This window comes from Dasypus novemcinctus, chromosome 21 (assembly GCF_030445035.2).
Source record: "Dasypus novemcinctus isolate mDasNov1 chromosome 21, mDasNov1.1.hap2, whole genome shotgun sequence".
NCBI lineage: Eukaryota > Metazoa > Chordata > Mammalia > Cingulata > Dasypodidae > Dasypus > Dasypus novemcinctus.
The window spans coordinates 73,565,319-73,589,826 of record NC_080693.1 but is presented as its reverse complement, the minus strand read 5'-3'; the positions used below and the strand labels follow the sequence as shown (position 1 = coordinate 73,589,826).

At 36.1% G+C, this 24,508-nt stretch overlaps 1 protein-coding gene across 7 annotated transcripts in view; it reads left to right on the top strand.

The window, feature by feature from the left end:
- LOC101424603 (ATP-binding cassette sub-family A member 9) overlaps window positions 1–24,508 on the top strand; it is an 82,879-nt gene that overhangs the window by 8,713 nt on the left and 49,658 nt on the right. For all 7 annotated transcript variants that reach the window (XR_011646933.1, XM_071210781.1, XM_012525537.4 and 4 more), the window contains 14 exons: window positions 583–787; window positions 3,203–3,367; window positions 6,017–6,120; window positions 6,690–6,916; window positions 9,373–9,514; window positions 9,743–9,928; window positions 10,804–10,951; window positions 15,551–15,719; window positions 20,775–20,833; window positions 21,389–21,499; window positions 22,929–23,104; window positions 23,309–23,428; window positions 23,645–23,783; window positions 24,284–24,374. Coding sequence is in view for 6 of the 7 variants with exons in the window: in XM_071210781.1 (XP_071066882.1) it covers window positions 583–787; window positions 3,203–3,367; window positions 6,017–6,120; window positions 6,690–6,916; window positions 9,373–9,514; window positions 9,743–9,928; window positions 10,804–10,951; window positions 15,551–15,719; window positions 20,775–20,833; window positions 21,389–21,499; window positions 22,929–23,104; window positions 23,309–23,428; window positions 23,645–23,783; window positions 24,284–24,374 (2,042 nt within the window). In the remaining variant the exon portion in view is untranslated. The remainder of the gene's footprint in view (window positions 1–582; window positions 788–3,202; window positions 3,368–6,016; window positions 6,121–6,689; window positions 6,917–9,372; window positions 9,515–9,742; window positions 9,929–10,803; window positions 10,952–15,550; window positions 15,720–20,774; window positions 20,834–21,388; window positions 21,500–22,928; window positions 23,105–23,308; window positions 23,429–23,644; window positions 23,784–24,283; window positions 24,375–24,508) is intronic.

Sequence of the window (24,508 nt, the reverse complement as noted above, 5' to 3'; positions counted from 1 at the left end):
ACCTCTTTTAAAGCCCACATTTTCAGCATTGTAATTGAATAATAAAGTGGGCTCTTCTCCCTGGGCTGCAAATGCATAATGTTGCATATCCAATTCCAGAATTTTGTTATAGTGACAAAGACTATTTTTTAACCCTTGTATGAGCAATGTATTAGAACTATCTTCGTTCCTTTACAAGCAAGCAGCAGAAGAGAAAAATATGACCTTGCCCTGTTGATGGAACCTGGTTATGTATTTCATGCTACTTAATATTTCTTTTTCATTGTTACTCATTTCATTGTGCCTATAAACTATTGGGCCATCCATGAAACAATTTAGCCTTTTACTCATTTGATAGACCTAGAATCTTAATTATAACTAAAACTGTCTACAATGTACATATTTGTCTACAATGTACATATTTCTTTGTCTACAATGTACATATTTCAAAGTGTTCAGATTGAAGGACAAAAGAGAATTGAAACATTAAAAACTGGAAAAGAGTAAATGGAATATAAATGGGGAACAGAATTGTTTTAAATTGTTTGTGGATGATTAATCTGTAGTTGAACACCTACTGATTTGCTTCACTTTTCTATATAGGAATGGTTTTTCTCACTTCTTCTACCCTTTGCATACCTATCTTCCTCCAATTTACATCAAGTAAATGACTTTTCTCACATGCCTGCAACGGATTTGGGACGTGTAGATAATTTTAATGATTCTGATTATGTTATTGCATTTGCACCCGAATCTAAAACAACCCAAGAGATAATGAACAAAGTGGCTTCAGCCCCATTCATGAAAGGTATGTTCTGTGGCAGCCTGTGATACTTTTCTTACTCACAAAATACACAAATTCATTTTGAGATTGCCTTGCTAAACATGTTAAATGTTGAAGTGTCTCGATTTTGCTAAAAACATTAATGTATGTTTCTTTCCAATATCAAGGACATTTTCTTACTCTGTTTACTAGCATCCTAGGGATGAAATTTTATGTTCAAAGGTCTATCCTTCTCGTAATACATTTCAAAATGAGATAGTCCAGGGATATTCAAATTTCTTGGTTGTGATAAGATTCTTGAAACATTAAACAGTGATAACAATGTAGTTAAAAAAAAACTTTCAAAACACTCACATAAAAATGGAAGGAATAACTAGATAGCAATACCAAAACCCACAGACACTATTTACAACATGAGGGCATCTCCTTGAAACCAAAAATATAAGTGGTTGGGAAAGAAGCACTTATGGTCACAAGTCCTGCATGAGACTGGCCACTCACTGGGTGGATGGGTGGTTGGATGGGAGCAAAGGAAAGCAGTGGAGCCTCTGATTAACCTGGGATGAGGAACCCCCTATACCCACCAGAAAACAGAGAGGGCCAGTTTGAGAACAGCAACTGAAAATGCTTTCAGTAATTATATTGGTAGTGTATATTAGGACATTGTTCTAAGGCTGTTGGGTGTGTAAAGGGGGATAGAGCAAATGACTAATTGTGAAATGGTGTAATTCTATTACCCCTATGTACTTAAAACCAGGGGTCCCAGTACAGAAGATAGGAGATAGAAAGATCTGGAGCAGGAAATTTACAGGATGAGTGGCAAATACTTTGTCCTTCCAGAAAGCTCTGAAACCATCTAGAACTACCAGGTCACCACAACAGGACTCAGCAGCCAACCTGAAGAGACTTACACTGTAAATGTTGGCAAAAGTTGGGCTTCAATAAAGTTAATAATTGTGATGAATTTGAAACTCATAAAATATATTTAAACCCATGCTTTCCTAATAGTATTAAAAGAATAAATACAACTAATTGTTTACCTGAGAATGATAGGAAATCAATTATTATGAAAAGTCTTAAATAAAGGGGAAATAGCAGCTATTACCTTATATGAGCTGTACATTTGGATAACCAAACTGATGATGGAAAATACTGTTTTATAAAGATTTTCTACTAGTAAATGAAAAAGAAATGACAGAAATAGGATATCACCATTTTGAAACTCCCATTGAATAAATGGATCTAGGCAGTGAGCATCAATGGCTAGCAGCATCTGAAGAAGAGAGATAATCAGAAATTATGAGTCTCCTACAAACAACACATCAATATCTGTATTCTTACCAAAAGTTGAACCTGAGTCTGATAAATCTCTTGACGTAGGAAACACAAAGAACAAAAGGGCATATTGAATTGCACCTGAGTACACAGTCAACAAAATGCAAACTTTGGGAAATTGTATGAGTTAAATGACCTGGACTAGTCAAAAGATCAATTTTGAAGAAAAGGAAGAAATAGAAAAGAAATCTGGAGAGTAAAGGAAACTTCAAAGGAAAACTGGGCAAGTTTGCACTATAGTATCTAAGGATGCACATTTGGATGATAAAGTTACCAATCCAGGGGAAATAGTAATTCTTCCCCAGTAGGTCCAACAACAGATACAGAAGGAAGTCTCTTTGGCTCCATGTAGATTCAGCTGTGTCATAGTTCCTGTCCCTGTCCCAGAGCCCTGCACATTGAATCACATAGTCATTTATCCAGACCTAATAACAGTCATCCATTTTCATAATGTATCTTGAACAAAAAAACACTATCTAAAATTATAAAATCTTATGCTGATTTTGGAAATTTGGCCATATTGACACCATTGTCAAACAAAAAAAATGTGTATACACACACACATATATATAATTAGAATTACATATGTTATATATATGTATATTATACATTACAAAAAGAAAGTGATGAGTATAATTAAGGTTAGAGGTTTATTAAAATATAACTAATAGAAATAACTTTTAACAACATATATACATGTATTATATGTATATATTATTATATATTATACATAATATGTACTTCAACACTGGATAGGCCATTGTCTACATGAGTTTAAAAGTATGCACTGGTAATACTATTATTTAAAATTAATTGTGCTCTCAATTATAAGGTAGCTTTTTTAGAAAGGGATAATATATTTGTGATTAAGAGTGATTGCCATATACCACTTCTGATTTTAGCTAGCATATTAGAAATTTACCCACCCACTCTCTACCTCCCTCCATTCATCTCCCCCCCCCACCCCTTAAAATATGAGCCTCTTTATTTAGTACCAACACTAACTTTAGTGAAAATATAACTTTTAAGCAATTGAATGCAGCATGCGTTCTTTGGGCCATAAACATACTGTCTTATTAGCTATTCTCTTGTTGCACATGGCAGGAAGAACAATCATGGGGCTGCGGAATGAAGAAAGCATGGATGAATTGGATTTGAACTATTCTATTGATGCAGTGAAAGTCATCTTTAATGATACTTTCTCATATCATCTGAAATTTTCTTGGGGACATAGAATCCCCAAGATGAAGGACCACAGAGACCATTCAGGTAACTTTCCTATTAGAAAATTGTTTTTGCTTTATTTTATTTTTTGCTATTACCTCATCAGCCACAAGAGAGCATTTGTGACAGCAGAAGTGAATTGAATGAAATACACCAACACACATGCAAAATATATACTTAAAAAAAAAAAGATGTATTTTATTTATTTATTTTCACTTTATCTGTCTGTTTGTCTTCTTTGTTTGCTTAGTAGGCACCGGGAGCCAAACCCAGAACCTCTGATTTGGGAAGGAGGTGTCTAATCGCTTGAGCCACCTCTGCTCTCGGCTTTGTTGTGTCTCCTTCTTTTTTTTCTCTCCACATCTCTTATTGGGTCAGCTCACTGTGCCTGCCCGTTGCACTGGTTTTCTGTCTTCTTTAGGAGGCACCGAGATCCAAACCAGCAACTTCACAAAAGTCCAGTCACCTGAGCCATATCTGCTTCCTTACAACATATACTTTTAAAATTTTTATGTGGTATCACATATAAAATACAAAATTTCCCATTTTTAACCACTTTCAGGTGTACAATGCAGTAGTATTAATTACATTCATAATATTGTGCTACCTTCACCACTATCTATTACCATAACTTTTTCATCACCCAAACAGATACTTTGTACCTATTATGCAGTAATTCCTCATCCTCTCCAGCTCCCTGGCACCTGGTAACCTCTAATCTAATTTCTGGTTCTATAAATTTGTATATTCTAGTTATTTCATGTAAGTGGAATCATATGATATTTGTCTTTTTGTGTCTGGCTTATTTCTCTTTGCATGATGTCTTCAAGTTTCATCTATGTTGCAGCATGTATTAGAAATTCATTTCTTTCTAATGGCCAAATAATATTCCATTGTATGGATATATCAGACTTTATTTATCCATTCATCTGTGGGCACTTGAGTTGTTTCCATCTTTTGGCTATTGTTAATAATGCTGTTATGAAAACTGGTGTACAAATATCTGTCCAAGTCCCTGTTCACAATTCTTTTGGTTGTATATATGGAAATGGAATTGCCAGGTCATATGTTAGGTCTATGTTTAACTTTAATGTCTATTCAAGTGCTTTGTTCCTTTTTTAAAAATTGGATTGTCTTTTTGTTGTTGCGTTGTAAGTTTTTCAGATAGTCTGGATATTAAACCCTATGATTCTCAGCTATTTTCTCCTAATCTGTAGATTGTCTTTTCACTGTTTTGATAATGTCCTTTAATGTACAAAAGTTTAAAATTTGATGAAATCTGCTTTATCTATTTTTTTTCTTTTTTTCCTCATGCTTTTGGGGTCATTTTTAAGAAATTATTGCCAAATTTTATGCCATAAGTGTCCTTCATTTCTTCTATTGCTGATTTCTTTTTTGGTAAAGTTGATCTTTCGTAGTGAAACAGTTTGATTCTCTTCTCTTTTCCTACTTTTTGTATCTTTGAGATATTTTCTTAGTGGTTACCATGGGCTTTACATCTAACATCCTTAATATGGCTTGAATTGAAACCAATTTAATTTAAGTTCAAGTTTCACAAGATCTGTTCCTTTTTATGTTCTTATCACAAATTAATTTTTATATTTTGTGTACCCAATATCATAGAATTATGACTATTTTTATACATTTGTGTTTCAGATCACATAAGAAATAAAAAGTAAAGTTAAAACCAAACATACAGTCAATAGATTTTAAATGACCTGTGTAGTTACTTTTATTGTGGATCTTTACTTCATCATATGACTTAAGTATGTTGCTGTCCCTTCATTTCATCTTAAAGGACTCCCTTTAGCTTTTCTGGTGGGCAAATCTACTGGTAACAAACTCCCCCAGCCTTTTTTTTTTTTTTTTAACCTGGGAATGTCTTGATTTCTCCATCATTTTTGAAAGACAGCATTTTATTAATGGGTATAGAATTCCTGGTTGACAGTTTTTTTTGTGTTTTGTTTTGCTTTGTTTTTTCACACTTTAAATATGTCATTGCTTTCTGTCCCCTCTGGTTTCTGAAGAGATGAGATATACTTACGGTTTTTAAAACATATATTTTTTATTTTTAAAGAAGTTTTAAATTACATATATGTTACATCAAAAATATAGGAGATTTCCATATTCTCCACCCCCACTTCCCCCCCCCCCCCACTTTCCCCCATTAACAACATCTTTCATTAGTGTGGCATATTTATCATGATTGATGGACACATAGTGAAGCATCGATACTAACCATGGACTATATTTATGCTTTTTGAACTTGAAAAGGATTCAGCATTACTAGTAAAACCTGTATTCTTAAGTAAATTGGCTTATTAAGAAATTATATTGGCTATTATTTCTATGTTACTCATAGAAAAGACCTCAAGGAAGGGCTCATATTCAATAACTCCCAAACATTCTTAAAAAAATTTTTTTAAGCATTTTCTTGACACAAGCAATAGAGGAGCAAAGCTCAACAAAACATTCTTGATTAATGGAAAGAGAATTTAATGAAAAGTTTGGAGTTAATAAATGAATTCTAATGTATTCTTGGGTGTGTCCTACAAAGTTCAACTGAGAATTCTTATCATACACTATATTTTATGGACTTTGAGTCCATTTTGGAACAGCTATACTTTTGTTTTCCCTCTCACCAGGATTGCCCCATCCTGTAATCATGGTTGTGTTATTCTTCTTTTCCTTAAGCTCATTGTCACGCGAAGGATGGAGAAATCACATGTGAAAGTTCAAAGTTCTGGGAGAAAGGTTTTGTAGCTTTTCAAGCTGCCATTAATGCTGCTATCATAGAAGTGAGTATTAAGTTGAAGAAACCTAATTTCATTACAAATTAAAATTTGATAGGTGGTGAGATAAATAGATTATCCTATCCTATCATTTATTAACTGCATTAATTTGGTTCAATACACTGAACAACTTATAATCAAATCATTGTGCAAAGCTTTGGGGATCAGGGAATAAATAGAACTCAGTCACTTTCCTCCAGGAATACTGCATAATGGGAGATATAGAGAGGTACTTAGAATGTCTTTATATTTCTCATGGAGTTATAAATTTTATGGTAGGCAAGCAAAAGAGCAGAAGATTCTCTGCTAAGAAATGCCAGTGAAGATTTAGTAATTGAAGTGACATTTCAGTAACTCTTGAAATCATGAGTAGAATTTTGTCAAGTGAAGAAGGTAAAGAGGGATGTTCAAAGGGATCAAGACAAAACCTGGAGTGAGCATTACAAAAACAAGGGGCCAGATCTTGCCATGCATATATATATTTTTAAAGTATCATGCATATGACTATTTATAATTAGAAAAAAAGCATGAAATTGTCTAATAATAACCACTTGTTTATTGATATCTTATTTTAGATCACAACAAATCATTCAGTAATGGAGCAGCTGATGTCAGTTACTGGAATAAATATGAAGATACTACCTTTTGTTGCTCAAAGAGGAGTTGCAACTGATTTTTTCATTTTCTTCTGCATTATTTCTTTTTCTTCATTCATATACCATCTTTCAATCAATGTTACACAAGAAAGACAATACATTAAGGCATTGATGACAATGATGGGACTTCGAGAGTCAGCATTCTGGTAAATCACTTTGCTACAAACCATCATGCAGGATGAATAAACATAAAGATAGCTGGTTGGACTCTTTAGAGCTATAAAGTATTATTTATAACGAATGCATCCACATACTGTTACATTATAATAAATGAATGGGGTATTTGAACCTCCAGGCTTGATAACTGGAACTTTCCATACTTCTCATACTTGGACGTAAACAAAGTCTGATGCTATAGTTGCATCAACCAATACAAATGGTGGCTCTCCATCACTAGGGAACATATGTGGATGAGCTCAAATATTTAAGAAGTTGAGTTTTCTGAGGTCCAATGAAATATATGTTTCAGATACTTTGTTAGAAATGACGGTTGATTTTTATCCCATGTTAGGGGAATCATTATTTTTTATGATATTGAGGGAAAAAACATTAAGCATGGAACCTTCCATAGTAGAGGTAATACCTGAGACGTTAAGAAAAGTCTTGGCAGGCAGGAAGCCCTGTGTCTCCATTTTAGCACTTAGTAGCTAATTCTTGCCCAAGTTACTTAATCTCTTTAAACATCAGTTTCCTTTTCTGTAAAACATTGATAGTACTATCTATCTCTCATTGATCATGAGTGTTAAAGAAGAAAATGTATATTATATTCTTTACATGGTGCTTAAGAAAAAGTCAACAGCCAATAACTCTTGGCAATTGATAGACCTTTGGGATGTATTATGGCCTGAGAAGACAGCAGATTGATGAGTTTAATCAAGAGATGCTTTAGAGAAATGTAGCAGTAAAAGCATGAATTCTAGAGTCAGAAAGTAATGGTTTGAATCTTGAGTTTGCCTTTCACACAATGCGAATATTTTTCTCAGTGTTAAACAAGATATGTAGATAGATGGAATAGCTCTAGGCATATGCTTTTTGGCTTTAAAAGAATGTCAGATACTGTTGAGTTGCATTGTGGACCACACATTTTTAGTGTTACCAATGTAACACTAGACTTATCCCTCTCCCCCAAAAGTGTTCAACAAAATGAGTTGTAGGAGTGGAGAAGATGGACTGCTGGTTTTGTTTAGAATGGGAGTTTTTTGAGGCATTCCTCTTTGCATTGTGTAATTCAATACTGAGGAAAAAGTTGGTCAGAATATTTAAAAAAACAATGGAAATATATGAAGTCAGAAAAAAGGAACCAATATAATTTTTTTAAAAAAGCAAAATAAATCCAATAAGCATTTATTTTTTGTTTGTATAAGAAAAGGTTGTGGCTTTCTATCTATTTAGCATTTGAATGAAATTAAGGAGAAGTTCATGGAACCAAGAGTTGAACAATTTCAGATGAAAAAAATTGTATCGCAAAAAGGGAATCATTACAATTAAGCTGTAGAAATAAGACTTCCCAGAATATGGCATTTTCTACTTTGGAGAAAAAGGAACTAAGCATTCATCATGAACCATTATAAACCAGTCACCATATTAAACCCATAACACACATCATTTATTTAATTCTTATGTTATTACTTCCAGTAGAGAAAACTAAAGTTTAGAGAGATCAAGTAACTACCTCTTGGGTCTCATAGTTACTGTGAAGCAGATAAAACTTGAACCCAGTACTGTGTAATTGAAAAGCTTATACTCTTTCCACACACACAAACAAAAGCATAAACCAGAATTTTTTTCCTATTTTGGGGGTTTAATAGTAGGAAAAAATATATCTTCATATCTATTTATCTCTCTTTCTAAATCTCTATGTCCTAAACTTGTATTGATATGTAGATCTATACCTATATCTATATCTATTAATCATTTAAATTAGGGGTTGGTAGATTACAGCCTGTGGGGCAAATCTGACCCATTGGCTATTTATGTAAGATCTGCAAATTAAGAATGACTTTTGCATTTTTAAATTTTGGGTAAAAAAAGTACAATAATATTTTAGTGGCACGTGAAAAGTTATATGAAATACAAATTTCAGTGCCCATAAATAAAGTCTTATTGGAAAACATACTTACACGTAGACATACTTATCTATTTATATAGTTTGTGTGATTTCTTTTGTGCTACAGTGGCAGGGTAGAGTAGTAGCAACAGAGACCTTATGGCTGCAATATTTATTTTACAGCCTAAATAAGGCATGAAATACTTACTTTTTAGTTCTTTAGAGAAAAAGTTTGCTGACTCCTCTTCACTAGGACTAACATATCCTACTAGATGTTTTTTCAGAAAACCTCTCTGGAAACTTCTCCCAATTACTTTCACCCCGTTTGTTTCCTTTATATTTGGCAATTAGCACCTATTTTCTCTGTTTACTTGCTTATTACCCCCCACCCCCAAAAAAGTTACAAGAGTCAGCAGCTTTCTGATTTACTAGCTTGCTGTATTCCTTTCATCCTTGATACATAGTAAGCGTCACTTCACATATTATCTGTGAGTGACTGAAGAATGAAGTTGAAGAGTAGCCGTGCTCTGACCTGATGTTTTTTTCCTGTGCTAGGCTCTCCTGGGGTCTGATGTACGCTGGCTTCGTCTTTATTATGTCCATTCTAATGGCTATAATTGTAAAATCTACCCAAGTTGTTGTCCTCACTGGCTCCGTGGTGGTCTTCATTCTCTTTTTCTTCTATGGCATGTCTTTGGTAAGTTGGTGAATTTAATTCTTTCTCTTTCTCTCATGTGGGTCTTTCCCATAGAAACCTGCCATTCCTTTGTCCTGAGCGATGATCCTAGTTGTAACTCTTCTGTTTGCAGTGTCTGCATGAGGCAGTATCTCGGGTTGGAAAAATTAATAAATATACTTTTATATATTTTATGCTACTGAAGATTCTCAAAGGATTACAAACCAGCTCAATTTTCTCCCTTCTCAGATAACTTTAGCTTTCCTGATGAGTGTGTTGATAAAGAAACCTTTCCTTACTGGCTTGGTCATCTTTCTCCTTATTGTCTTTTGGGGGAGCCTGGGATTTGCTGCATTGTACAGACATCTTCCTGCATTTTTGGAATGGACCTTATGTCTTCTTAGCCCCTTTGCCTTCACAGCTGGAATGGCCCAGGTGAGAGTCAATGTAATTGTTTCATTTGTTACAAATGTCAAAACAGATTTCCTCTTATAATTCATATTAGACGTTCTAAGCATTAAAATTCCCACTCACTGTCGCAAAGATAAACTCATAAGAAGGGAAAAGTTGTAATTTTTCTCTCTAAGCACAATTAATTTTTAAAAGTCACTTCATTATTGATGTGGTTCAGTTTCTACTTTTAATGGATTATCCCAACACATTTGTCTGATCTAATGCTCAGGAATCATGACACTTAGCATTAACACAAACATTTGAAAACCAGGAATTAGGTAGAAATTGATTTGTTGAAATCAGCCAGTTCTATACTTTATCATTTTCTTTTTACATGAAACTGAACCTTCTTGCAGAAAAATTAATTCTTGTCATGACATCATCACTACACAAGGCTAAACAAAAGGCTATGTTACATAAAAATTCTTTACACCTTACTAAAGTTCAGTAAGAAATTATTCTGACTTTTTCATAACTATTGAGTATTTTCACTCATTCCATGTTTTTACTCTCAAATGGTGGCCCCTGTCTGGAATGGCTTCCTTTGTTCCCATCCAAAGCTTGATGAAATCCTAGAGAAGGTCCATCTCAAATATCACCGTCCTTGAGTTTTTACCTCCTCCCAGAGGACTTGCCTGCTGCTGCCCCTGGGTCCCTAAGCATTCAGTGCCCCCATGCACTGTGGTACTTTCCATGTTGCTTTGTGGTTAGATGGTTCCATTGCTATGTCCTTCAATAGACCTGAGTTCCGTAAAGACAGAAACTGTGGTACATTTATCTTTTGTATTCTGAGAGTCTTGTAAAAATTAGCAGTAATAATTCTTAATATTAAATTAAATGTATCTATTTTTCCCCAGCTTATACATTTGGACTATGATGTGAATTCTAATGTCCTTTTGGATTCTTCAAACAACTCATCCCTAATAACCGCAACTCTTTTCATGCTGGTGTTTGATGCTCTTCTTTATTTGTTATTGACCTTATATTTTGACACAATTTTGCCCAGTAAGTAGCAGCATACTTGTAATGAAACACAATTTCATTAATTGCATTCTTTTGAAGTAACTGTCTATTATGTGTTGAATACAAATTATCAAAATTTTTCCTCAAAACTCTAATACAAGCTTAATGGTATTCTTTACTGTTTATAGAATCACTCTCTAAGACTTTGTTCTATTATATAACTTTAGTTTGTTTCTTTTTAAAAATAGAGACTTCTGAGAGATTATTGATTATTATAGACCAAGTGTTTACATCAGAACTAAATGAAGATTAGCTGGTATTTGAGATTTGATTTTAGGAATCTCCAAGTGCTCCCCGTCTAACTCATCTGACAGGCCATATTAGGTTATTAAGTTACAATATTTTAATTGTGTGTCAAATGCCTATAGAAAGGTAAGGTCTTTACCTGTGGATCTCTGGAGTTTGCCTTTCTCCTTTTAGTACATACTAGACACATTTCAGGGAAAAGAAAGAAGGGGAAAAGGGGAGATATAAAGAAGGAAGAGACCTTTTGACTCAATTAATGGATTATGTTTCCTAGAATACAGAATACATGGTTCTCTGTGCTTTATAAAAGCCTCCAAAGTAAGAAATATTATGTCCCATGACGTTTGTCATTATGTCATAATATTATCTATCAAAATTATATTTTTAAAAGAAATTAATATAGTATGTACAGTGTCCTTTTTTTTTATTTTCCAACTTTATTTCAATCACAGAATTTTGTGTTATCATTGCTTCTTTTTTTAAGACAGCTTAATTTTTTATCTTCTAATTTATTAAAGTATTTTGCATCCCTTTTTAAATAACTAGGCCTTGCTGATTTGGCTTATTTCAGATTTTTGATAGAAGGTTAAATATGTTCTATTTCTAGGTTGGTAAGAAATTTTTATTAAAATTTATGCATATTTAATTTGATCAAATTATATTTTGTATGGATTAAGAAAATGGCATGGTTTTTAAAAAATCTGTTATTTTGATAAATTCTATTGGTGGAATAAATTCCACTTGATTATTATATATTAATTATATAAAGCACTGCTAGAATTCATTTGTTTTTACTCTATTTAAATTTTACAACCATGTACATATGTGAGATTGACCTAAACAGGTTTTTTTCTTCCTATAACATTTTTTGTATTTTTTTTCATGCCAGCTTTGCTCTGCTCTAAAAAATTGAAGTGGTTGCTTTATGTGAGTTCACTTTCATGCTTCCTAAGAAGCAGTTTGGTGATTTCCTCCATTCTGAATTTATAAGGGTCATATTCCATTAGAGGAGGCAATTCTGGGCTTTGAACATGCTGGCACTGTTAGCCCCATTCCAGGGCTTCCAGGGGCTGTCCCTGCTTCCACTTCTGCCCATGGGCAGACAGTGCACCTCTGGATTTGACTCGTAGTAGTCAGGGCATGACTCCAACCTGGGTAGGCAGTGCACTCCTGAATCATGACTTCCTGTCCCTAAATGATCATTTGGGTCATTAATTCAGGTGTGTACTAAGTGAAACTTTATCTTTTTAACATAACTTGATGTCTATTTAAACCCCACTTCCTTTCTCCAATGAACACCTCTAAGTCTGAAGATTTTTATTTGTCCTGATATCCTTTGTGTGTTTCTGGGATTAGGGGTGGCTGCCCACTGTTATGTGTGATAACATTCATTGTACCTATTACAGTAGAAATAGAGCAATGAGAAACCAGAATACTTCCATTACTATTTGCTCTCCCTTTTTTCTGTCAAGGAAAATTATATTTGGACAGACATAGCAAGTATGTTTTAAGACTAATACATAAAATAAGATGTCTGGTTACTCTAAATGAGGTTACGTTGCATTGGTAACACATCTTTAAAATGCAAGTGATTTGAAGTAATCGAGGGAAAGTTCAGAGAACTACTGTTAGTAATCTCTGAGCATATCAAGAGCAATACTAAAAAAGATGAAATCATAAAGGTGCCCCCTGCTTTTTGAAATAGAAGAAATTATGTATCAACAGCTATGACTTGCTGAGTTTGAAAATTGTTCTGGCTGAAGTTTTAGAAAAAGTTGGAAATAGTTTATTAAATGGAAAGTCTAATAATTGATTGCTAGTTTGAGTTCACTAGGAGAAATAATTTTTAGGAAACCTCATATCAATTTTGACAGGATTCTGAACTGAGAGATCGGAGAAAGTGATACATGTAGTGTATCTGGACTTCAATAAGGCATGCAAAAATGAAAGTCATTTCTGTATCCTTAAAGATAAAAGGGAAACACAAATAGTTTTAGATGGTATATTTTTTATAAAATTCAAAATACCCTCCTAGAAGATTGGAGCATTTTAACAAGGTCTGGGGAGAAATCAGCACTTCCTAGGGGAGCTTTCACAGAACCAATGGATTGGTGACACAAGGAGTAGATTTTGGGTCAGTATTAGGTGGTTGTACCTTACCATGGAGGATTAAAAAAATTGTATTTCCCAGTGTAAGTTCTCTACCACTGGCAATCACGATGTATAGGGCATTCATATGACATATAAAGCACTGTTTAGATTAATTTTGAAGCTCTTTTTCAATCTGAATTTATAAAATTTTAAATCATGTGATAATGGATAAAACTTGATTTCGATGGTTTACTGAAATGTTGCAGGCCTCTTTGAAAGGAACTTCAGACATAAGTAGACAGTAGGTAGATCATTCAGAGGAGATGGAATTTGCTAAACAATCATGGTTGTAAATTTGGATTCTTTCACCTTATTAGGATGAAAATATTTTAAAACCAGTCTCTATATTTATCCTCCTTCTTGTTCAAACTGATAAAATTAACAATATTTATTTGGTAGAATTAACCTATTTCATTCAAATATATCTCTGCTCTTCCAAAGAATCTTTATCTCCAAGGAAGAATTAATTGTCCTTTATTTTTCTCTCTTTCACTCGATCTCCTAAAACTCTGTCTTTGTAACCATATCTCAAAAACTCTGTCTTTGTAACCATAGCTTCTCATCTCTTTTCATAGTTTTCCCCTCTGGCTCCTAGATCTTTAACCACTCTGAGACTGATAATGCAGGGGAAACTTTCCTTCATAAACTTCTCTTAGTGAGATTCAAACCCTTTTTTTTCTTAAAGATATGAGTGTGTTAGAAAAACATTGGTAATAAGACAACTTGACTATGCCTTTTCCCTTTATTTGTTTCGGTCTCTTCTAAAATATTCATTAAATGTAATATGAATTCTAGAATTTGCAAACATATTTTGTGGGTTGGCATTTTTCTTCGAACCTTTCTTTATATGTAACTTTCCTTGTTTCCCTTTTTATAAAAGCAGCCGTTAGAAAAGAAAATACATCATTTTTAGGTTCAACAGACTGATCTGGCCTTGACACTTTCAGGTGGTGAGACACTTTACCCTTTTGATGTCTTTTGACTTACCTTTAAAGTGATAATAACTGTGCCTATTGACCTTGTATAATCTTTATAAGAATAAAATGGGAGAATGTGAAAATGTTTTGCAGAGTAGTCTACAGTCTATGCGCTACACACATGTAATGTTTTAATATTATCCTCTTTCCTAACTTTTCACTACATCCTTTTCAAATTTTGTCTTTTTTACTTCAAAATATTGACATAATGCCTTTCAATAGTCTTTCAAAATAAGCATGTGAAATGTTAAAATTGCACTAATTTGTATCCTGCTTTTCTTTCTTGCCTTTGAAACTGTCATCAATCAGTTAACTGACTATGCATAGACCTAGTCATATTTTATTTCTCCAGAAAAATGCACATGAGCTACTTTTCAAAATGATTAAATATGAAATTTTATATGATGTTTAAAAGTTTTCATTGGTAGGAAAATGAGGTCCACATATATATATAGGTAATATACATGAATATAAACTCAGGAAAATGTTTTATCAATCATCCTTATTATCTTGTGGACACCTCTACAACTCACCCATATTCCATTTTCTCTGTCACTTATAAGCATTTTCTAGTCCTTTTTCTACACTATTGCTGCTAAGATTAATACTTATCAAGTCTGTGTCTGTAATGATAAGAACCATATAATGATAAGAATTATCACCAGAAAGCCCTTTGCTTTGCCTCTTCATTATTATGCATTTGCCCCATTTCTTCTCTTCCCAAGTAGTTGTACCTAATTTTGCTGCCTCCTGTTCCAGGTTCTCAGGGATACCTTTTGTTCCAGATTCATCATTCATTTACTGACTTTTTAAAATACTGCCAACATATGACACAATGTCTGCTTCTCAAAGTAGAAACTCTGGGGAATGTCTTTAACTCTCTGGCCAAACTGAAGTTAAAGTGGTTCTTAATGTTAAATTTAAATTCCTCCTGAAACATCTGACTCAATTTGAGGAGTTTTAAAAAAATTTAGTTAACAATGATACGTGCATCTCATACTAGGAAGCATCATATTAGACTGTAACATCTCAGTTATTTTTCCTCACTGTTCTGAATATGTCAAAGCCTATTAAAACAGTAATAACAAGTTGATCATGTGTGTTGAGGTTTAATATCAAAGGGGTTGCATTCCTATGTGGCCTGAGAGTGACTCTACCCCTTAAAGTGATGACTCACCCAATATTAAATTGCCTATTGCTCATGCAGCTGAATATGGCCATCGGCGTTCTCCCTGGTTTTTCTTGAAGTCCTGTTTTTGGTTTCAACGCCAAAATGTTGATCATATGGCCCTTGAGAATGAAATCGATTCTGATCCTTCGTTGAATGATTCTTTTGAACCAGTGTCTCCAGAATTCCTTGGGAAAGAAGCCATCAGGTAAGAAATTACATAGAGGCACAAATGGAGAACAGGTCGGAGACCAAGGTTCTAAGCAGGCAAAACACTGATGTGAGCAGTGATCTCCTTCTGTGCCCCTTTGGGCCCATCCACACCAGGCTGCTACACCTGTGAAAGGCTACATTCACACTTTTTTTTTTTTTTTTTTTGGTACCGAGGCTGGGGATTGAACCTGGGACCTCGTATATAGGAAGCCTGTGCTCAACCATTGATCCACATGGGCTCCCCTGAGTTGGTTGTTTCATTTGTTTGCTTGTTGTTTGTTTTTTGGAGGCTCCAGGAATCGAACCTGGGACCTCCTATGTGGGAGGTGGGCACTCAGTCACTTGAGACACATCCGCCCCCCCACATTCACTCTTAATAACACCCTGCTTTCTCACCTTGTCAGCATTTACATGTATTAATACATTATTGTATAGCAACCACTGTCAATGAATAAATCATCTTCATATTTCCTTTTTCCTCATTATCTCTTGGTTTTCCTTTTCATACTTTGATATCCCTTTCTATGCCCCCCACTTTGTGATAGACTCTATCATCTCCCTTGTTATTCTTACCCCTTTTTTCTGTAATTCACCCTGTCCCTCTTGTCTTCCATTCCTGATAAATAAGATAAGGAGGCAGGGGCAGGTGTTGCAGTAAAAGGGAGTGAGACAACCCAGGGAGAGGGGAAAGAACGATGAGAAGTTAACACTCTAAAATGATGTTCATGTTTCATGCAATGTTGGTTGCTTTGATTTCCAGGCAACTAGAAAACCCTAAGTTCCCTCAATATTTGTTCAAATTTTTCCCAACACCTAATGTTACATTTGTCTCACCCCTGAATGAAATCTTTCCAAATCTACATCTTCCATCATCTATTTTAATTGTGCGTTTGTAATCCATACAGTTTCTAATTTTTAGTTTCTAAGACCATAGGTTGAATATGAACAGACAGAAAGGAATAATATTCTCTCATTACTTACGCATTAGTGCTGTGTTCTCAACAAGCTGGGCTCTAACTTCAGTGCTCCTCCAGTGCCTAGGCCAGAATCGGGTGCTATTAGAGCAGTCATGGAAGGCCAGGGATGCTGAGAGAAGGCATCACCACCTACCCAGAGGGCAAGGAGAAGGGTATTGAAGGACTGTGAGCTGTAGGTAAAAAGACTAATCCTGTGCGCCAGGAAAATTATCTCTAGTAATCGGTGGAGGTGTTGGACACAGAAAGCCTCATGTAGCTGAGTGCTGGGATGGTCTAGGTAACCCAAGCACGCAGTCCTGCTTTGTTGCTGAGACCTGCACTGTGCCCAGTGGCCCAACACACGAATTCTTGCAAACTCTGGGTCTCACTATCCCATAGACCAATTCAACTGGGCCCACATCACCACTTAGTAGAGAAGCAGAATGAAATGCCAATTAAGATGCATTATTGAACTAACCAGGAAGTGGATTTTATCTAACCTAGAATCTACTACCTCAACGTAAGGATAAATTCCATTAAAGCATAGGGGGAAAAGTCATAATTTCTATTGCACAGATGAAAGGAAGGAATCAAACAAGCTAATTTTCTTTATTGCCTTAAAAAAAAAAAAAAAAAAAAGATGGGGAAATGGAGACTAGGAGAAACCAAGAAACTTGCCTGAAGTCGCATGGTTTAGGAAGAGGCAGTACATGAACCCACATGTGCTCGACACCAAAGCCACTCTACTTCCCTGCCTGTCCTCTTTGTAGTTCTGTCCATACTTAACTGGATTATGACCAGACTGACTGGTTTGTTGCAACAATGTAAGAAATTAATGCAGATCAAAGGCTCAGCACAGGGACCGGCCTATTGTACACCTTCAATGTATTTTAAATCCGTAATCAGTCATTTCTTTGATTTTCTCCTCTCTCGTCATCATTGGAGGTTTACTACATTGCAAGCATGTGTGGTTTTTCTTTCCTCTCAGCTAAATGAGGGTTTTAGTTGTTTATTGCTTTCTTAAGTAAAGCAGTTCCAAGAAAAGTGAAGTCACAGCCTAGGTTGCTTATTTTCAGTTCTTAAAAAAGAGCCAGTTTCAAAAGGGAAGCTCCCCTGCCCTAGCACACAGGCTTACCATTTTCTGGCATGTGGTGATTCCTGATAAGCCTACTTTGATTTGGTACCCAAAAACTAAAACCCCCAACGTGCCCTGTCTTTTGATGCCAAGCAGGAAGCACTAGTGGCAACAGTGAGAGTCATTAATATTCAGAGAAACCGGAACAGTTCCGCTAACATGCCCACGCGGCCCCTTCCAGTCCAGAGCCACCGGCATCTTGGGGGGACTGTTGGACAAAACACACAGCACCCTCCTTTTCCCAGGCCCACACCCCAGAGACATGGTACTGCCCAGGCAACAATGTCAGCCCACCAGGCAGCGTTTACCAGAAGGCAGGTGAGGACAGACTGGGCAGAAATGGCTCAGGGGGTTCTCGGCAGCCGGGGTCAGTCTGCTGGCAGAAAAGGTTTTAGATCCGGGGCGACCCTCAGTCGGGCAGACTTGTGTTCAAAGTCTTAAAGAGTTCACCACAGGTCCAGCTCAAGGGGCGACTGCTGGGTACCCCATAATAATTTTGTAATAAAGTTTTAACCTAAGCACCCTCTAACAGATCCATGGACTATATCAAAGTTAAATTTCAAAGTAACCAAAAGCAGCTGCCGCCCTGTGAAAGCCAAGAGGATCCAAAGGGGTCCTGGGTGGGATCCTGGGGCAGAAAAAGGACCTGAGGCAAGAAAGGAAATCCAACTAAAGCCTGGACTTCAGTGGACAATCGCGGAGCCCTATTGGTTCATTTAAGAAATGAAACAGGGTAATGTAAGCTGTTAATAGGGGAAACTTGGGTGGGGTATATGGGAAGGCTCTATGCCATCTTTGCAATTTTTCTGTAAATCGAAACTGTTGTAAGAAATAAAGTTTATTGTTTTAAAAAGGCAACTGAAGAATGGAAGTAAGAACTGACTACTCCCAGCAGCAGGGCCTTGGTGTCTTCCATGTGCCAGAAACCACGTCACACAAAGTGTGTCACATGCATCTGCATTTTTTCCTTACACCAGTGTTAAGAGCTGAGTATAATCTGCATTTTAGAGATGAAGAAGCTGAAGCACAGAGAGGTTAGGTAACCTGCTCAGAGTCACACAGCAAGTTTAGTGCCAGGTGAAGAGCTCAAATTCAGGTCTGTAGGACTGCAATGCTCCCATTAAAACTCAACAGTGCTGCTTCAAAAACCCTGAATTTTGAACAAAGCTGCTCAAAAGAAGCTTCAAACTTTTAACAAGCCCAGATCAAGAATTTAAAACAATGTGTACTCTCCAATATGTCCTACCTTTAAAGAAATTTCTATAGTTTGAAAACATAACGGCATATAAAACCGTTTATTGCTTGGAACATCAGTAACCCAGACAACGCTATAGCAATATTGGAACAAAATTCGACTCCCTTGACATTCTCAAGCTCAAGAGAAATGAGGCCGGGGTCATAGGCAGAGAGCAGAAGCCAAATGTTCTACACAACCACAACACAAGAGTCACTCCCTGCAAAAAGACATAAGAATTCTAAACCTGCAGGTTGCTCCCTTGTGATCTCACCGAAAGTTAGGAGGCAGAAGTTTAGTTAAGGTCTGAAGGTCATTCCCAGTCTCGATTTTAATGCCACTCTATGGCATCTTTCGACAGAGAAATTCTGAGCATGCTTCAACATTTCTGGGTGAAGAAGCATGGCAGGTGTCACCCTCTGTATCTCGCAGGAAAGTGACCCTAGATGGCTGAGTGGAAGTGGAAGGAGCTGTATCTTTGCAACGGCCACTGTGCCTGCCCTTAGTAAATGCCGTTTGACTTGCGAACTGGATGTGAAAGTCATTGATGGAGGAAAAACGGTGTCTCTGTGATGTCATTCCTTTTTTACGAAGTCTGTTTTCCTGCCCTTAATCACACTTGAATCACTGTGGGCAATGATTGAGAGTCAAATTTTGCACAGTAAAGCAAGTCACAGCAGTAATGGAAAAAAGTATCAATACTTGTAAAATTTGGAAAATGCAACTTGAAATTGTGAGTTAGAGAGAGAATATTAACAAACTCAAAAGAAAAAAATAAAACATCTGCTTTTTATCAGCAAACATATTCAAAGCAAGGGACAATAATGGAAGCAGAGGTAGCTGAAGTTTCCTAGTATTAAAAAAAAATCCTTCATCCGGACATGTTGATGAAGCAAAGCTCTCTGAGAAGCTTTTAGGAAGTATACGTTGTATGATGTCCATGAAACCGACATGGTATTAGAACCTCAACAGCTTCAGAATCTCAGTTGTCTTGATGTTCCAGCACCATCTAAGGAATATTCCCGTATTAGCCTTCCACTTCCAGTTCCCACATGCCTTCATGGATGGGATTATCAGAAAGATCTGTCACTTTCACAGCCTGAAGGCACAGCTCGGGGTTGCACGCCTGAATCACACCCATGACCATCACCTGCTTTCCCGGTTCGAGGCAGGGCCATCCACGCAGCACCGCTAGCCTAGCCTAGCCACCACCAGCTGCCACCTTTCTGCTCCCAAGCATATGTGTTTTGCACGTATTATCTTATTTACTCCACAGATAATCTCTATGGGGCAGTTCAAATGATCATCTGCATTTCATAGCTCACAAACTAAATGCACTGAATTCGGTGACAGAGTTAGTGAGTGGCATGCTGGGATTTGAACCAGACCTTCATCTTTGGGTTTTGGTGTGCTGCTTCTCTTTTCTCTTCCACATTTTCTCCTAACCATTGATTCCATCTCCAGGTTTTTCCTTATCCAGTCATTTCTCACAATCCTTACAGCATTATATTCCCCCTTGCTAGTTGCTGTCTCTGTGGCATAGCCTGTCCAAGTGGTGAAGATCAGGGATGCAGTTTCTGATGAAATGCGCTAGATGCTCCTGCCAGCCACCTGTGCCCATGGGCAGGAAAAGAACCCCAGGTTTTTTCACAGTCCAAAGGCTTTCTTTATCTATCCTCTGTCCACCTCCACCCTTTCCTCAAGATATTTTCCTCTTTTTTTCAGAATCAAAAATCTTAAAAAAGAATATAAAGGAAAGCATGAAAAAGTGGAAGCATTGAAAGGTAATAAAGTAACATGAAATTTTACATGGCAATTTGATTTAGTGACTATGCGTCATTGTAGTAGGGTCTTGCAGGGATTAAAAACAGATATTCCAGATAATATGCCTCTCCTTTATTTGAACTCATAATGTGTTCTTAAAAGTAAAACCCATGTACCAATTTTAGAAAATTGGTTGTGCCATTGAGAATCTTAGGTGTTTGAAAGTTATACAATAGCTTCAATGCAATTCTTTATTATTTTCAACTCAACACACTCTGTGATCCTAATTTATTTATTTATATATGTTTTATGTATTTACTATATAATCTGACTTTCTTTTATGGTAAAAACTGCTTTTATCTAAAAATTGTTAACCATGTAATAATATATCATCTGTAATGCTACAGCTATAGAGTATGATTCATATGAGATAACAATTTTAAAAGAATGAGCTTTGAGATGGATTTCATATTGCTAGCCAAATACATTAATATCATAAGATTTTTTGAAAATCAGAGAATGTGAAGTTAATATTTAGGTTCTGAGTATAATTTTATTTTAAAAACATATGTTAGGTCTGGTATTTGACATATATGAAGGACAGATCACTGCTCTCCTTGGCCACAGTGGAGCTGGGAAAACCACCCTGCTAAACGTGCTCAGTGGGCTGTCGGTCCCAACATCAGGTGAGAGGGTAATTATCCATAGATGAGTACACGGGGCAACAAATTAATTGTCCTTTTATGTTTTGCTAATGATTAGTCACACACAGATATTTAAGAGAAACATTTTTAAAGTTTCTTTAAGTTATATTTTTAAAAGGAATTATGTTCTATTTATCCGGGAAAATGTTGCTTGTGATATAAACATTTCATGACAATTAGGTTTAGGCTTATTTAGTTATTGTTGGGAAAAAATGGCGCTACTGGGACACGGAGACTGATTGACTATAGACAAAGAAAGATTTATTGGGAAGCTTTCCCAACAGAGAGGGTCTGAAGAACAGACTTCAGCCCGCCCCTGGAAGGGGGGGATTTGAATTTATGCAGAACTTTCCTAGGCGGGGGAATGATAGTTGGTGGGAGGGGGTTGAGGGTCCCAGTGAAGAGCAGGGACCAACGGGAAGCCCTTAGAGGTGGAACTTTTCCTGATAGTGACTAAGAGATAGTGGGTTAGGGTGTTATGGTTTCTTGGAATGCTGCAGGAGCAGACGTTTCTTTGTTCTGTAGGAAATTTTATCTCCCTCTGATTTGTAGGTAGGGAAGGTTTCCATTTCCCTTTACTCCTTCCTCTATGTGGTTTCTTTATTTAACCTGTGGGGAAGTGCTGTGCCCTTGGACAGTAGGCTATGCATATCAGGGGAAACTGAGCTACAGCTTGTTAATTATTGCAAACCTCTAACGGTTACTAATTGGCATCCCAACTAGAACTGATGTTATTTTGAACATTGTTGGAGAAAATACAGTGCTTACTGGGACACGGAGACTGAAAGACTATAGACAAAGATTTATTGAGAGGCTCTCCCAATGGAGGGGGTTTGAAGAACAGACTTCAGCCCCCCCTTGGAAGAGGGAAACTTGAATTTATACAGAACTTTCCTAGGCTGGGGAATGATAGTTGGTGGGAGGGGGTTGAGGGTCCGAGTGAAGTGCAGGTGCCAATAGGAAGCCCTTAGAAGTGGAAATTTTCCTGATTGTGACTACAAGATAGTGGGTTAGGGAGTTAAGGTTTCTTGGAATGCTGCAGGAGCAGATGTTACTTTGTTCTGTGGAAATTTTATCTTCCTCTGATATGTAGGTAGGGAAGGTTTCCAGTTCCTTTTACTCTCCTTTCTTATGTGGTTTCTTTATTTAACTCATGGGGAAGTGCCGTGCCCTTGGACACGTAGGCTTATGTGGGATGGGGTTAGCCTTTCCCCAGTGCATATCAGGGGAAACTGAGCTACAGCTTGTTAATTATTGCAAACTTCTAACAAACATTACTTTGAAGTTTTTTTAATTAGGTAAAATATATTTAAATAAATTAGTGATTGACAACCATTGTTTCCATTTTAAAAGATCTTAAATGAAGCAGGATACATGATCTTGAAGCTAACTTTCTACTTTCTGCTTTTAGGTTCAGTCACCATTTATAATCACACAGTTTCAAAAATGGCTGACCTGGAAAATATCAGCAAGCTCATTGGATTCTGTCCGCAATCCAATGTGCAATTTGACTTCCTCACCGTGAGAGAAAATCTCAGGCTGTTTGCAAAAATAAGAGGGATTCAGCCACAAGAAGTGGATCAAGAGGTACATGAACGTGTTAGAAGTCACATAGCCATAAAAATGAAATTTTTTATCTAGCAAAATCCTAAATGTATTTTGGTTAAATTAATTCTACACAAAGCATTCCTAAAGGTTAAAAAAAAAGGGTCTTTGTAAACAACAACAAAATAATAGTGTTTTAAAAATAAATATTTTGGGTTTTGTTCTAAAGATTCTTTATTTGGTTAGGTACAACAAGTTTTACTGGACTTGGAAATGGAAAATATTCAAGACCTCCTTGCTCAAAATTTAAGTGGTGGACAAAAAAGGAAACTAACCTTTGGGATTTCCATTTTAGGAGATCCCCAGGTAAGTAGAATTAAAATTACTGGTGAAATCACATTGAAGGCTATGACATTATTTTATATCAAACTTATTTTGCAAATAATAAATGTCAGAGAACTTTTACAATAAGATATTGAGTGCTAAAGTAACTTTCCCAAATGCTTTTAGAAACATATTGCTTTTAAAAACAACCTTGCTTAAAAGGGAAAAATTCTTTTATGTAATTCCCTACCTGTGCAGGTTTTGCTATTGGATGAACCAACTGCTGGATTAGATCCCCTTTCAAGGCACAAAATATGGAACCTTCTGAAAGAGAGAAAATCAGACAGAGTCATTCTCTTCAGTACCCAGTTCATGGATGAGGCTGACATCCTGGCTGGTAAGTCTTGGGTTCCTTTTATGTATCTTAGTGAGAATTAGAGTCATGTGTGGAATACGAAGAGCTATGTCCCACAGCTAGATCTCCCTGGTGTATGCGATAAGCCAAGGCAGGAGAATGTGGTTCCTATCCATTTGAGTGCATACCAGAATACCTTACCCCATCAAAGTGTTCTGATCCCATTGTAAAGTAACTTATTGATTGTAAAATATGTGATGTATTCAAGTTTTATTCAGTATAGATGTCAGTGAACTTGACACGATTAGATCCTTTGATGCATGATGACTTTTATAAATATACTAGAGAATAAACTAACATTATTTAATCATTTATTTGTTGGATGACAAAGAAAGTGATTTCCTTATGACTAGACTTAGAATATCTATTTCATTGGATCATGCTCCTAAATATATTATTTATTAATGAGTTCATTCTATCTTTTATAAATAGTGAAGAAATAACACCTTAATATGATTTCTTTTTTGGGTCTTTATACTTAGATAAGAAGGTGTTTATATCCAGTGGGAGGCTGAAGTGTGCAGGTTCTTCTCTATTCCTGAAAAAGAAATGGGGCATTGGCTACCATTTAAGGTAAAGCCCATAATGTTGGAGACATATTAGAACATGTTAGAAATACTGGGGACATGTGATATCAGTATTAGTCTATCAAAGTAGGCTACAAAACTAGTAAGTTCATTTCAAGAGCATTGTGCTGAAACTAAGCC